Below are 15151 nucleotides of genomic sequence, written 5' to 3' on the forward strand. Positions count from 1 at the left end.
AAGTTGGTGTGGTTTGTACCATTGCAGATTTTATTATGAAAAACCTGAATTCTTGTTCAAAACAATTTCATTTCTCCGCAATGTTTTGCCAGATGTCTGGCCACCACAAGGAATTAGATTCATTGACATGTCTCATTGTCTCAATTTTCTCTGCTTTCGCACATTGCTGTTCTTGCCCCACAAGTGGATGGCCACGAGCAGAAAGCTCCAGTACCTAGGTAGCACCTATATTGTCAGCACTGATCCTCTGGAGATGGAAGTGTTAAGTGTGGCCAGAAAAAGCCTGCTTAAGAAGACATGGTTGTGGTTACTTTTAATGGCATGGAAAGCTATCTGACTCCAGTACAGGGCAGAGAACCAAAGACATCTCACAGGGAGAAAGGGACTACAATGGAGTGAAATGGTAGCGCAGCTTTGCTCCCTTGGTGGACTGTGACTATCTTCCTGTGTCACTCTGTAGACTGACCCTTATGGGTTAAAGCTTTTCCTAAAGAAGAGAGGCTTGGCAACCTGTGTACCCTTGCTAATTACACAGAATCCCTGAGCAGGGAACACATTTCTTTGTCATTATATAGCCCTGGCAAACTGGGCTAAATGCATGTTAAACATTAGTAGCTATGGTAGTGCTTGCATGCTGTGTCAATCATGCCAATGAGGTGTTTTTCTATTGTGCTGGATCCTGTTTCCTCTAGCATAGTCACCCTGGGCCAGAATGAAACCAACATTCCCTATAGGACAAAGGCTCACACTGAATTATGGGACTTGTTTGTCCATTGAAATGCTGAAATATGTCACATTTCAACCAACCGGTTCTTTATGTAACTTTTATTGAAGTAGAAATCAGAGGCAGAGGAGACGTAAACAATCACGTGCTTTACATTTTTGCACCTTCACACGTAAGCATGTGTTCAACGGAGTGGATTCTTCTCCTTCTTTCCACCACTGTTTCCAGGATGAGGCAAAACCAGCCCCCAGTTCAGCGAGCCAAATCCTGCTGTGGCCAAACAAATGCTCGTGTGTGGCAGAAAAGAAGAAAGCGCACATTTCTTGGGGGCCACTCCTTGGACGTCCCGCTTCACACAACACCATGATTCCCTCCTAATGTTTCCAGAAGGTGTCTAAAGTTCATTTCTGCCCATCTGTTTCCTTTCTGTTTCAACTTCAATAACCATTCACACACGCCCCATTTCATTCAATAATTAACAGAGATTTGCTGTTCACAGACAAATCTCACCAAATGTTGGTCGTACTAGACCATTCATGAATGGTCTGTGCCTTCAAAGTTGACCCCTATCCACCCTCGTCTGCCTGGCAGGAAAACAATATCACACAATATGTGTGAAAACCATTACTTGGCATATAACATGCTGTTTGTATGTTCTACTGCAGTGGTTCTCAAACTGTGGGTCTGTGGCCCACAACCCAATTTGTGGTAGGTCATGGAACTGACAAGGCAAATTAGACTATGTGCATCAAGGGTTAAACAACCTGCTACTGCGGAGAGGGAGAAGGGAACTGATGCCCAATCACCATTATAGCCACAGAGGCTTAAGCAGCTGGTAAAGTGACATTTTTTCAGTGGGTTCCATTGCTAAAAAGTTTGAGAACCACTGGTCTAGTGTAATGCTTCTTTTGTGACAATCCCCTCCTAACAATTTTAAAAATTGGCTTAATTGGGGACAGCATGTGCATTGACCTGCATATAAGGACAAACAGGAAAAGGAAGGCAGGGGAAGAAATCACAAACAGGGGAGAAATCACCCCTTAGATCATTAAAATGTGTTAAAATTACAAGCCATAACAGTATGGGGATATACTTTCTGATTCTGTGATAACACCCTTAGTGTAGAGAAACAACTGGGAGTGAAAAAGGACCTGGAAGAAAGGGGTACTTGAAACAGGCATGTGATGCTATGCAAACAGCACATGCTACTCCTGGTATCAACAGCAGCAGATCACATGGCAAAAATCAGTGTGAGCACATACCATCCTGTGCCTGGGCTCCATGAAGTCTTACAATCGTCATATATTTGTTTTTTCTGATGGAAATGATGACTGGAAGAAGGAATAAGACGCAGTGTGTCTCCACTACCCAGCCTCATTCCCTTGCTTTCTGCAGACAGCAGGCCAGTTCAGGCTAAGATTGGAGCCATTTTTATGGGGCAGAAGACTGGGGCTGCAGGGTGTCCATATGGATGGAGAATGAACCCTATTCCCTAGGCTCCATGCATTGCTCTATTCTGCTGCTTTCAGCTCCATGCTGAAGTCCTAGCCCAGGTGCATCAGAGCTCATTTCATCCATACATGCTCAGGTCAGTTTTCCTTGAAGGCTCATTCAAGATATTACATAGATCGCTTGAGTGCTCTTGGTGCACTGTGCACTCTCTGTGTAGTGGCACTGGGTATACAAGGCTGCTTGTGCAGGAGTGCATTACTGAGACAAGTCTCTGGCCCAATTTGTGGCTGTGTGCCACCTCTGCAAACTCTATCTTTTTTCAGTTTAAGAGGATCCTGACATTATTCATCACATGTGCCATTCAGCGGCAGGGAAGGAGAAATTGGCATAAAGGATGCAGGGCCATCAACACTAGAAGTGTCCAACCATGCTCTGTGCCCAGCCCAATCTGTATGACAAGATAACAGTGGAGCCACGGGGCATTTGTACTGGAGCCTCCCATTCAGTCTGGGTCCTGTTTGTGGTCAGAGGATGGGGGTGGGGTGTGGGTCAGTGCTCAGGCCCTTCATGCCTCCTCAGCTGTGGCATCAATTCCTGCATAGGTAAAATTCTCGAACAAAGCCATGTTCACGTAAGCCTGTCAAGGAAGAGAAAGAGTCAAGCTGGGTGGGGAGTGCTTCTCAGAAGGCTGCTCCCTCCCCACATCCCTTTTTGCAAGTACATTTTCCTCCAGGTTCTGCCAGAAAGGACAAGGCAGAAGCCCATATTTTAACTACCAAGGTCATGCACAGAGCAAGCCCCATTCCAATGTGCTGGGAAAGGGATCTTAGTCTATCTGGGTAGAAGGGTTAAAAGTAGAGCAGACTGCAATTCCCTGATACAGAGCTTGGCTCTTTGTAATCTCTACAGTCCACCTGCATCCTGCTTTGCTGAGGGAGGTTGAGACCCAACAACTGGCAATGTGGCAGTCTCTGCTGAGAGGCATGATAAGAGTTGCTGGCTGGGGTACCCCCATGGCGACATTGGGCTCTCTTGTCTGGCCACAAACTCTCCTCATTCTCAAAGCACTGTCCCATTGCATTTGTTACCCTTTCTAGGAATTTGTGTTTGTTTTCCTTTCATCTCCAGAGCATGCTATGTTGTAGGCACGGTATGTGTGCAGAGCAAGGCAGGAATAGCCCCAAACAGCAATACCTTTCTCGCTTCCAGCATGCGAATGAGCTGGACAGAGATCTGGGCAAAGGGTGGGCGTTCATATGGCCGGTCCCGCCAGCACTGCCGCATTAACTCATACCTGCAGGAAGAGGTGATGGGTCAGAACAAAGAAAGCACGTGAAGGAAGGGGAACTGGCAGAGATGCTGGGAGGTTGGTCAATCTGGCACCTCTGTTAATCTGAGCTGAAGGTAGAGTGGGCAATTCTTACACTGTACTGGATTTAGGGTGCAATCCTAACCCCTTCTGTCAGTGCTTTCCAGAATGGAAAGACTATGGTCAGTGCTTTCCAGCAATGCAGCTTTGAGGTAAGGGAACAAACATTCCCTTACTTTGAGGAGGCCTCAGTGAGTGACCCCCAACTGCAGGATGCAGCACATGCCCCATTGGCACCACTATGCCAGTGCTGGAAAGCACTGACAGAAGGGGTTAGGATTGCGCCCTTAAACTGTAATGGACCCTGTAACAGGTCCTTTAACAACAGCTCAGATCTCCAGCAATTAGCAAGTAATCATGTTTGGCTCCATGCCATAAAAAGTATCACCTGCTGCTGATTTCTGCAGATCAAATATCTAATAAAGAGATAGAAGTAGGTCAGGAGAGTTTTTGGCAGCACTACCTGAAGGTCAGTAGCAGAGCACATGCTTTGCTTGCAGAAGGTCCTAGATTCAATCTCTGACATCTCCAAGTAGGATGGAGAATGACTGCTGTCTGTAACCCTGGGTTGCCACTACTGGGTTGCACGCAATACTGAGCTAGATGGACCAAGGACCATATAAAGCTGTCTCATGTGTTTGTCAGCTCTAGTAGCATGAAGTGGCGAGTGAGGGAATTTAGAAGCAGAGGCCTAGTCTGACAGCAAGCATCTATAGGGGACAGCTGGGTCTGTGAGTGGCTGTGGAAGGGGAGAGGGTTTTCACTTACACTTCATCATCACAGTTGAGAGGCTTCTCCATTCGATATCCCTGGGGCAGCTTCTCATAGAGCTCAGCACATGTCATACCACAGTACGGTGTTCCACCTAGGGAGACAGAAATTACATTAGGTAGGGTGCCACCTTAAGCAGCATCTTGGTTCACGGCACACAGGGCTCTAGGTGTTGCTGGGACAAAGCCATAGTGCTCTGCCTAGTCCAGGGGTGCTCACACTTTTTTGGCTCAAGAGCTACTTTGAAACCCAGCAAGGCCCGGAGATCTACCAAGAGTTTTTTTTACAATGTTCGCGCCATCATAACATATAACATTTATGTGTACAATGTATGTTGGTGTACCTTGAACCCCAATGAGTATAACAGGACTTACTCCTGAGTAGACATGCCTAGGATTAGGCTGTGAGGCTGCAATCCTAGCCACACTTACCTGGGAGTAAGGCCCATTGAGTACAATGGGCCTTACTCCCAGCGTTTCCTCCCAGAGGCACCTGAAGGGGGGGTCGGCACTCCGCGATCTACTCATTTTGCCTCGCGATCTACCAGTAGATCGCGATCTACCTATTGAGCACCCCTGGCCTAGTCCCATCTACACACAGGGCACAATATGGGAAGACTGGAAAAGGGAGAATGGAAAGACTATGGTGGGAGGACAAGGTTGTTTGGGGTCAGGATAAGAGTGTCCATTTCCCTGAGTGTTTATAAGGAGAGCAACTCCATTTGGAAAAGATTTACTAAGCCTGATTTACTAAAAGATTTACTAATGCCCACATTTTTTGCTCTCTAAAGAGTGCAGGTTTTTGACCTGGCTGTCCTTTTGCAGTGTGGACTCATGCTAAGCCAAGGTGAGTGATAAAAGCATAATGTAGGCAGAGAAAGCAGGTGAACTGTGATCAACAAAGAACACAGTTCATAACCATCCAGTTATGACCCAAAGTAATGCAGGGCAGTGGGACAATCGAGCACACACTCTTTTCGCTAGACAGGAACTCACCCAGGCTGACAATTTCCCACAAGAGGACCCCAAATGACCACCTGCAAGAGAAAGGAAAGTTAGGATGTGGGCTGAGTTCATCTCCAGCGTATTCAATTCTGCTGCAGAATGTATTGGGGATGTGGGTAGTGGTGCTGGTGGTTGTGATTATTTGATATGATGTTACTGTAACATTGAATGAAATAGAAGATATTTCATATGGCAACATTTGTTTTTTAATTTAAGCTGTCACATATTTATTTTAATATCTCAAAAGATACCAATCAGTTTATATCACCTGCACATTTGTTTCAATTAACTGAAAAAAAATTAATCAGATACAAGGAAGAGATTTCTGACCCAGATAATTGGGTCTAGTGGTTGAACATCCTCTCTTCAGTAGACATTTTATTTTTATTTCGCATTATTTCTTCTGCAATGCAGAAGATGGGACAAGGGACTAAACAAAGGCCCCCCCCAGCACAGATGGACCTGCAAATTGTACCCATTAATGTAAGAAGAGTAACCCCCAATGGATAAATCACTCACACATCACTCTTCGTTGTATATACACTGTAATTCAAGGACTCAATGGCCATCCAACGAACTGGCAAGCGGCCCTATGAAAACAAGCATCATTGGGAAAACAGGAGCCACTGAAGGGATGGAATTAAAAAGAAAAGAAATGCAACTGTGAAGAATAGGGAGAAGGTCTCTTGCAGAGGGACATCCTAATAATCCCCAATCCACTCTGCTATCCTCTCTCCAGACTTACCATAGTCTTCTTTACATAGACCTCTTCCCCCCGGGACAAGCCAAAATCAGCAATCTTGGAAGTCAGGTTCTCCCCCACCAGGATATTCCTGGCAGCCAGGTCTCTGTGAATGAACTGGGTGGACGGGTGGGAAACAGCACTGAGTAAAACAGGCAGGCATAGAAACACAAGGCTTTACCCTAGGGCTATGAGCAATTTTTGCAACAATGTATAGATTGCAGTGTACTGGTACTGTACTGAAACTCTCATGGTTTCTCTCAGGAAACCAACACCACCTGCAACTACAAATCCCACCTTCCACCACCCTCGTACTGCACAACATAAATATCTGGATGCTGCTGGCCAATCTGTTCCTGAGTTCAAGAATCTGAGTTTGGTGGATCTGTCGCTCTTTGTATATGAAATCCATCATTAATGGAAAGCATATACATGAAGGACAGCATGTGTGGGTATTCAAATAGAGAGAGATTGAAACACATGATCTCTGGATACCCGTACAGTGGTTGATTGCTACTGAAGAACTGGTACCTAAGCCCAGCTAGTGGGGAAGCATGGCTAGTTGGACAGACCAACCTGTTTCTCACTCAAATACTGCATGCCTTTGGCCACGTCAGAGGCAAACTGCAACAGCTGCTGGGATGTGAGGGTTGAGGCTGTTCCATGCTCCTGGGCAAAGGCAGGATCTGTCTCCAGGACTCGGCTCTTGCGCAAAAAATCTAGCAAGTTCCCGTAAGGTGCATATTCAATAGCGATGTACAGATAACCTGGGAGATTAGGACAGGTTGTCAGGCTTGCCACACACACACACACACACACACACACACACACACACACACACACACACACACACACACACACACACACATATAGCCCAGGGGCCAAACCATACATACCAGGCACTGCTTATCTTAGAAGCATCTGAGTGCAGCAGGGAAAATAGGTCAATGCAAATGTGCAGTAAAAATATGCATTGCAACATACTACATATGTGTAGTAAAAATATGCTTTACTACAAAGGACTGCATTTCGGAGAAACTGAATTGCGCTGTGTCACTTTAATCACTAGGTGGCACTAGCACTGTGACAGATAGGGAGCAGCAGGCAGGATGTTTGACAAAAGTAAGATGGAAGAAGCAGAGGACATAGTAATCAAAGAAGAGCACACCGAGGGGTGGCTCACCCTTGTTCTCACAGGCTCCCAGCAAGTTGATGATGTTTGGGTGATGGCCCAGCTTGCAAAGAACTTCCAGTTCTCCAGCAAAGTCCCGGTGGTCATTCTCAGAGGCAAACTCTGAAACAGAAATGGGAATGCCAGGTTATGGCACCAGGCTGAGGAAGGCGACTGGAGCCCAGCATGGTGAGAACCGCTTCGGAGCAGTGGGAAATGTGTTGTCTTTACATGTTGTGTGGCAGCAAACACACACCAGACACAGACACTGTGAGAGGAAGGTGCAAGCAGTCCCAGCATTCTGGTGTGCATACTTGTGATGTGCTTTGCTGGCTGCACAGGTTGAATTTTGCTCCATGTCCCATGACAGAAATAATTCACAAAGCATCCCTGAACTTATCTTGGGTATAGAATTTCCTGTTGGAGCTGAATTACGTCCTGGTCTCTTATGAACACACAGAAAGTTTTCTTGAATGTTGGTTGTACTCATTGAGCACATTCACAACTGCTGATCACATGACATCTAAGCACAGCATTGAGACTTTCTTGTGTGGCAAAACCAGGAGGAATTGTGGATAATGCAGTCTGCTTGTGGGAATCTGCACTGTGGGGATGGAAAAATTTGGGTATGTCGTATGTTTTCCTCCTTTGAAATGGCTTCCTAAGTTTCTTATTGTACTGAAGCAGATGAGGCTTCATATGCAGACCCTACCTATGGGAACCTCTGTACCACAAACTTACTTGTTTCTTATCAGTTTAACCAGCATTGCTTCCACTAAGGACTTCTGGGAATTATACTTTTAGGGATGAGAATTCCCTGTTAATGTTCTTTTGCTTCCTTCAGGGTACAGGGTGACTTAGGAAAAAGGAATGACACAGTTTACATCTGTGGTATAGATATGAATTTGGTTTCTGTGATTTTGGGTCAAGGGATTTGTCCTGCTCTCTGAGCAGGGATGGAAGGAAAAGCTGATGTATCCATTATAGCCTGGACACTTGTCCTGCACATCAAGGAAAGTAGGCTGTCCAAGATGATTGAAGGAAAGATGATTGAAGGAAAGATGATTGATCTGCTAGTCATTTGCACCCTAAGCAGGGCCAGAGTGTGAGTGGGGGAAAGGAATGGTCTGCCTGGGTCTAGCCTGGGAGTCTGTGTGTTCCAACACCTACGTGGCATAGCTCACCTTTGAGCATCTTTATGGCTGCATTCATTCTTAGGCCATCTTTCTTGATCATGGCCCGGATGACTTGCCCAAAGTTCCCTTCCCCAATCATGTCCTCAAACTTGATGTCTTCCCACTCCAGGATTGGATAGCTGAGTGGCTCAGGCTGTGGTTTGGGTCGGCGTGTGAGGGTCAGTGTGCCTGAGTTGAACTGCAAAATGGTCTCTTCCCCCTGTGAGAAGATGTGCAGAGAGGGTCTTGAACAGTACTGCACCAAGCAGGTGAAGCAGCCTAGTGGCACCAGGATGCCTAGTGATGGGGATTCAGCAACCAGGAGGAAAGATAGATGCAGGTGGGGAGGAACATTACTCACAGAGCCCGACTGGTAGGTGAATGTACGGCGCCGGTGAAAGAAATTCTTCTTGATGAGGAAAAGGGCCAGAAGAGCAAAGAGTATTGTCAGGCAGGTGACAGAGACAGAGCCCATGATGGCTAAGAGCAACTGCTGGTCCATACCGGATGGGGGCGGGTTCTGGCTCTCTAGGGTGGGCACTTGGCTCAGGGCTCCTGCAGGAAAGATGGAAACAGGCTGTATGAAGAAGAAGGATCTGGTACAGTGTGCCACATGGCAAAGGTGTAAACTGCTGCCGCTGATGTGCTCTCTGGTTGTTCTGAGTCCCAGAGAGGTGGACTGGTGCTTCAGTCCTGGGCTGTGGCTGCAGATTGTTTGCCAGGAGCCCATTGCATTTCTGGTCAGCCTGAGTGTTGAAGGCGCCTGTCAGAATAACAGTGGATTTTTTACACTAGTATTCTCTGCCCCTTTCTATGGCCTTTCCCTCTTGGACTCCACCCTCGAGGCCAGCCAACCAAACTTGCCCTTGGGCCACTCACCATCACCCAGGATCTCAGTTCTCACAAGCTTGCTCCACTCTCCTGGTACATAGGAGTTGGCTCTCACCCGGAACTGGTAGGACGTGCTGGTGTTGAGCCCCGTGATGATCTTTGTGGTCTCCCAGCCGTTGTCGGTGTCCACCCACTGTGGCTCACTGGTACCCCCCAGCTGTTGTACCTCCACAGTGTACTTGGTGATGCCACCATTGGGGTACTCGGGGGGCTCCCAGGTGAGCTTGATGGTGCTGTCAGTAAGGGGCTCCACTGATAGAGACCGCGGGGATGAGGGGCCTGGGGGGCAAGTGGTATAGCTGTTGGTACTGTCATTGCCACCCATTCCCCAATGGCTAGAAATGTATGTCATGCCAAAGTGGATGGGCACAAGGGGCCTTCTGAGGCCTGGGCCATCCTGCTTGGAAGGGGGTGGATTTTCAGGATCACTATGATGCTGGAACACAATGAGTTGCCGTAGGTAAAGGTTCCCAAGACAACCCTCCTCTTCCTGGGGCACAACCCAGACAACATGGGCTGGTGCTTCCTCAGGAGTTTAAAGAAGTTCAATGCCCTCTTCAGAAAAGAGAAATTTGTGGCAAGGAGGAGGCCAATTGGAGTTCATAGTGCATAACACAATGCAGCAGGAAGTACATTTTCATTACCAGCACTCACAGTGCAGTGTACCAATCAAAGCCTGGTAGAGTATTGCAGCACACACAAGCTGAGATAACCCTGACAGAACAGCTATCCTGTGAGGGTCTAACTGGGGCAAAACTATGCTGTGGGTTCTATTCCCCCACCCCAGAGAAAAGGGTCCCTTTCCCCCAGGTGACAGAGCTCACCCAGACACTACAAACCCACCTTTGCTGTTGATCTTGACTGGGTAGGGGTCAGAGGGAGGTCCCAGGCTGGCACAGCGATAGGCACGGACTTCCAGGCTGTAGACCTTGTTGAACTCCAGGTTTGGAATGTAGGCGGACTGCACAATCATGGAAGTGATGTTCTCCTGGTATATGAGCACCTTCTCGGAGTCATAGAGCCGGACAAGGAACCCAGTAGCCACATTGTCAGTATGCGGCAAGTTCCAGTTCACGCGCAGTGTGGTCCTTCCCTCGACAAATGCCCCTTCAATTACAGGCTTTGCTGTTGGCTCTTTATGAAACAGAGAAACATCAGCCTGATTCTGTTGCTAGCAAGCAGAAAGGTCTGAGTCAATTTTAATTCAGACTGGGCCATAACCTCAGCTCAAGTCTCCTGTCTTGTCAGTTTTAATGCAACCTACAACTACTATTACTACTGCTGCAAATAGTTAATTAGCAGTGCCAACAATATGCTAGATAGATGCTATATGGAATTTAAAAGTGATACTAGTTCTGCTTCAGACGTCTTATAGTCTTGAGTAGACAGACAAGATACAGGAAGAGATCCTGTGAGATACAGGAAGATACAGGAGATACAGGAAGCTGTATCTCCGCTGTGAGATACAGGAAACTGGACTAGATGGGCCTTTGGCCTGATCCAGTGGGGCTGTTCTTATGTTATGTTCTTATGTACAAGGTAGGAATGGGAGCAATTGCCATTGGCAGCTTCTGAATATACTCCTTCAATTCACTGGGGCCTCTCTCTGCAATAGGTTCATTCTTTTAGGTTTCAACCCTATTCATATTTCCAGCACTGATACAGCAGTGCTAATAGGATGTGAGTTGCATCTTGCGGTGGGGGGGCAGTCATGGAGACTGGGCTGCATTGTGGTTGCATTGGTGCTGGAAATATGGATAGAACATAAGAACATAAGAACAGCCCCACTGGATCAGGCCATAGGCCCATCTAGTCCAGCTTCCTGTATCTCACAGTGGCCCACCAAATGCCTCAGGGAGTACACAAGACATAACCTGCATCCTGGTGCCCTCCCTTGCATCTGGCATTCTGACGTAGCCCATTTCTAAAATCAGGAACTTGCAAATACCCATTATGGCTTGTAACCTGTAATGGATTTTTCTTCCAGAAACGTGTCCAATCCCCTTTTAAAAGCATCTAGGCCAGATGCCCTCACCACATGCTGTGGCAAGGAGTTCCACAGACCAACCACACGCTGAGTAAAGAAATATTTTCTTTTGTCTGTTCTAACTCTCCCAACACTAAATTTTAGTGGATGTCCCCTGGTTCTGGTGTTATGTGAGAGTGTAAAGAGCATCCCCCTATCCACTCTGTTCATCCCCTGCATAATTTTGTATGTCTCAATCATGTCCCCCCTCAGGCACCTCTTTTCTAGGCTGAAGAGGCCCAACGCCGTAGCCTTTCCTTATAAGGAAGGTGCCCCAGCCCAGTAATCATCTTAGGGCGCAAGCCTAACCCCTTATGTCAGTGCTTTCCAGCACTGACATAAGGGCAATGCAGCTCTGAGGTAAGGGAACAAACATTCCCTTACTTTGAGGAGGACTCTGTGAGTGACACCCAACTACTGGATGCAGCACATGTCCCATTGGCACCACTATGCCAGTGCTGGAAAGCACTGACATAAGGGGTTAGGATTGCGCCCATAGTTGCTCTCTTTGGCACCTTTTCCATTTCCACTATGTCCTTTTTGAGATGTGGCGACCAGAACTGGACACAATACTCCAGGTGTGGCCTTACCATCGATTTGTACAACAGCATTATAATATTAGCCGTTTTGTTCTCAATACCTTTTCTAATGATCCCAAGCATAGAATTGGCCTTCTTTACCGCCGCCGCACACTGGGTAGACACTTTCATCGACTTGTCCACCGCCACCCCAAGATCCCTCTCCTAATCTGTCTCAGACAGCTCAGAACCCATCTGTTTTCTAGTTTTCCCCTAGCTCCCCCCTCTGCTTCTAAGGTTCTCTTCTATTCCCAACTCTGCTCCCCTTTGGTTTTTTTCTATAACACTTTACAAAAGGGCTGCTCCAGGGTGCCTTGCTCCTCCAACAAAAGGAGGGAGAGGCAGAGGAAGTGGCAGCAAAGAGGTAACAAGCAAGTGTTTGTAGCATATGCCAGTGTTGCACTGACATGCTACAGTCACACATGCATTAAAAAGAGAGCTGAATGCACATTCACTGCACTCTCAGCCTCACTTGGGTGGATGTTTTCCTTGGCCATAAGCCAAGGCAGGGCTTGTTAACTTGAACATCATAAGGTTTCCAAGGGCCTAGGGCAATATTTAGTGGTTTGGTTATTCAGAGAGTGACAAATGAACCTTTTCTCATAGCTGCAGAAAATCAAAGAGACAGAAACAGATTAATTAGGCAGAATAAGCAATGGTCTTAAGCCATGTGTAATTTATAGAGGACTCAGGGTTTCGGTGCTTGGTTTGGTCATGTGGGTGTTTGCTCTCTCTCTCTCTCTCTCTCTCTCTCTCTCTCTCTCTCTCTCTGGCAGGACAAGGCTTGCATTTGGGTTGGGCCCAGGCCATGACAAGTCGATCCATTTCCTTCAAGGTAGTGAAGAGTAAGCTGGAGGCCACTCCCAAGGTTACCCACACCCATCCTTACAAGAACTCTTTCTGCCTCTCTCTGTCTTTGCCTTTGTTTTTCCTGCCTCTCTCCTCTCCCACTCTGCAGTATCTGAATGTGACTTGCTGGCCATCAGCTACTCACCTGGGCACTCTGTTACCATGATAGCCTGGGGACCCATGGCACCTTCCCCTCCAATTCCAGGGCGCGTTAGCTGAACTTTAACAAGATAGGCAGTGACAGGTCGCAGGTTCATCAGGGTGATATTCTGAGCATTGTCAACTGTTGATCAGATTAGGGCCTGTTAGTGCAGAGTCTCAATCTAGAGGCATTGTTCCACATGCTTGCTGTTGCTGAGAGCCCACAGGAGATGACTTTTTGCTTGGGAATCCACAACTCTGTGACCTTTCCTATCTTATGTCCCTCATTCTTCTATTGTGTGCTATAGGGACTGTGCTAATCTTTCTTAGTACCATGCCTATCTATGGAGATTAGGGTATGGCAGCCAGATCTTGTGTGTGTGTGTGTGTGTGTGTGTGTGTGTGCAACCTAAAATAGCAGTTCTCACACTGCTGTGACCCAGGGGATGATGACTCAATTTTTGGTGGGTTGCATGCCGATGCTACCTGGAAGCCACAAGGAATTATGGGATGCAACATGGCTGCCACAACTGCTAGTGGGTCGCAGTGATAAAAAGATTGAGAAGCACTGGCCTAGAAGAAGCCTTGTGTCTTCATGATCAGTAGGACTGAAAACATTCCCCCCCACCCCCCGTAGACTTTCCTGGGTCCATTTTTGTATGGCTAAAAAAAACTGGAACTATAGCAGACACAGATTGGAGAGAGAACTGTAGTAAACACACAGGGTGGAATGCCAGCTCTGCGTGGGCAGAAGAAACTCCTTACCTACAATAGATGACCAGCGAGAAGTATCATCATTGGGCTTGTACAGGACCTTGATGGAAATGATGGGTCCATCTCCTGAGATGCTCCCCACAGGGGAAATCACAAGCTGCCGACTTTGCTTGGCCAGAAGTCTAGGAGGGCTGAGTGGCACAGGAGGCACTAGAAAAGGGAACAGTGCCAGTGTTGAAGAATCCATCCCAAACAAGAGAAAGCACAGAGTAGACAAGGGACATGCATTTGCTACTCCTCTGTTTGGGAGAAAGGTGATTTGGACAGTTGGAGTAAATCAGAACGAGCTATTTCTCATACAATATTTTCCTGAACAGTGCCAGGAGCAATTCTTGCCTCCTCCCTCTGACTAATGTTCCAGTGCCAAGTTTCTTTGCCTGAAAATTTAACACATTAAATAGATACAATACCCTCATGTTTACTGAACAAATACTACATAAGATAATGGAAGATTCGTGGACTCAACATTTCAGTACTTCGGGCATGTAAAGATTTCCTCCCAGGTGATTGAAGATAGGACAGCACCAACCTTGAAATCTTACCTGCATTGCCTTCTCACCTTTCACAGTGACCTTGAACTTGCCATTGTCCTGCCCACCTGTAGTAGAAACACGGCATTCCCAGAAGCTCGTGTCAGAGTGGGTAAGTGGTGGCACTTGAAATTCACAGGTAGTCACATCCTTTTCCATGATGGCTTTGTTGGGCTGGACAGCCAAGAAAAATAACACAGTCATTTCTGACCTAGTCTCCTGAATGCATACATTTGGGGGAAACACAGTCCCACTGGGATACAAGGCAGTCCCACTGGGTTCCAAGGCATGGCCTTGGGGGCAGATGATGAAACTAAGTAGGTCCAGGTTTGCTCAGTGTCTGGATGGGTGATCACCTGGAAACCATACATGAGTTCCATGATGGTATATAATAAATAAATAAAGGTAGGGTTGGCTCTAGCTCCATCATTACCAGCACCAACACAGAGAAATAATGGCCACCAGAAACTAGAGTCTTCAGGCCATTTGCTGCCTTCATGAAGCGTGAAATCTGCTGACCTTGTTTGGAATGATGTGGAAACAGAATGGTAGGCATTAAAAACCATTTGATGATGGAGCAGCAGAAATGAGGATGGTCAAGGCTCCTAGTGCAAAGTCTGCTGTGACTGCTGTCACTCAACAGCAGTTACACTGAGGCCTCCTCTCTTCCACCTTCAGTTCTGCTCTCTTTTATGATGGACTAACCATGCCATGTAGGCCTACCATCATCATCATCATCATCATCATCATCATCATCATCATCATCATACAGGTATTTATATACCGCCTTTCTTGGTCTTTATTCAAGACTTTATTCAAGGCGGTTTACATAGGCAGGCTTATTTAAATCCCCGTAGGGATTTTTACAAATGAAAGAAGGTTCTTTCTTCAAGAACCACAACATTCAGGTGTTTCTCTCTGATCTGGTTTCACATTCTGGCCTCCATCCTCCCA

The 15151-nt window shown here is 46.8% G+C and overlaps 1 protein-coding gene across 2 annotated transcripts in view; it reads right to left on the reverse strand.

Annotated features, from left to right (window-relative positions):
• Positions 1 to 810: 810 nt before the first annotated feature.
• Positions 811 to 15151, reverse strand: part of TIE1 (tyrosine kinase with immunoglobulin like and EGF like domains 1) — a 31282-nt gene continuing 16941 nt past the window's right edge. Inside the window, exons 9-23 of one of the 2 annotated variants that reach the window (XM_066624806.1) lie at positions 14227 to 14371; positions 13659 to 13817; positions 12898 to 13035; positions 10143 to 10433; positions 9288 to 9578; positions 8770 to 8963; positions 8418 to 8628; positions 7246 to 7356; positions 6639 to 6829; positions 6066 to 6179; positions 5840 to 5910; positions 5312 to 5352; positions 4314 to 4410; positions 3371 to 3470; positions 811 to 2813 (exon numbers count right to left, since the gene is read on the reverse strand). In XM_066624806.1, the coding sequence (XP_066480903.1) occupies positions 2742 to 2813; positions 3371 to 3470; positions 4314 to 4410; positions 5312 to 5352; positions 5840 to 5910; positions 6066 to 6179; positions 6639 to 6829; positions 7246 to 7356; positions 8418 to 8628; positions 8770 to 8963; positions 9288 to 9578; positions 10143 to 10433; positions 12898 to 13035; positions 13659 to 13817; positions 14227 to 14371 (2226 nt within the window). In that variant the 3' untranslated portion in view covers positions 811 to 2741. Of the gene's footprint in view, positions 2814 to 3370; positions 3471 to 4313; positions 4411 to 5311; positions 5353 to 5839; positions 5911 to 6065; positions 6180 to 6638; positions 6830 to 7245; positions 7357 to 8417; positions 8964 to 9287; positions 9579 to 10142; positions 10434 to 12897; positions 13036 to 13658; positions 13818 to 14226; positions 14372 to 15151 lie in introns of both variants that reach the window. The other variant, XM_066624805.1, reaches the window with a different exon arrangement.

Source organism: Tiliqua scincoides, chromosome 4 (assembly GCF_035046505.1).
Source record: "Tiliqua scincoides isolate rTilSci1 chromosome 4, rTilSci1.hap2, whole genome shotgun sequence".
NCBI classification, from domain to species: domain Eukaryota; kingdom Metazoa; phylum Chordata; class Lepidosauria; order Squamata; family Scincidae; genus Tiliqua; species Tiliqua scincoides.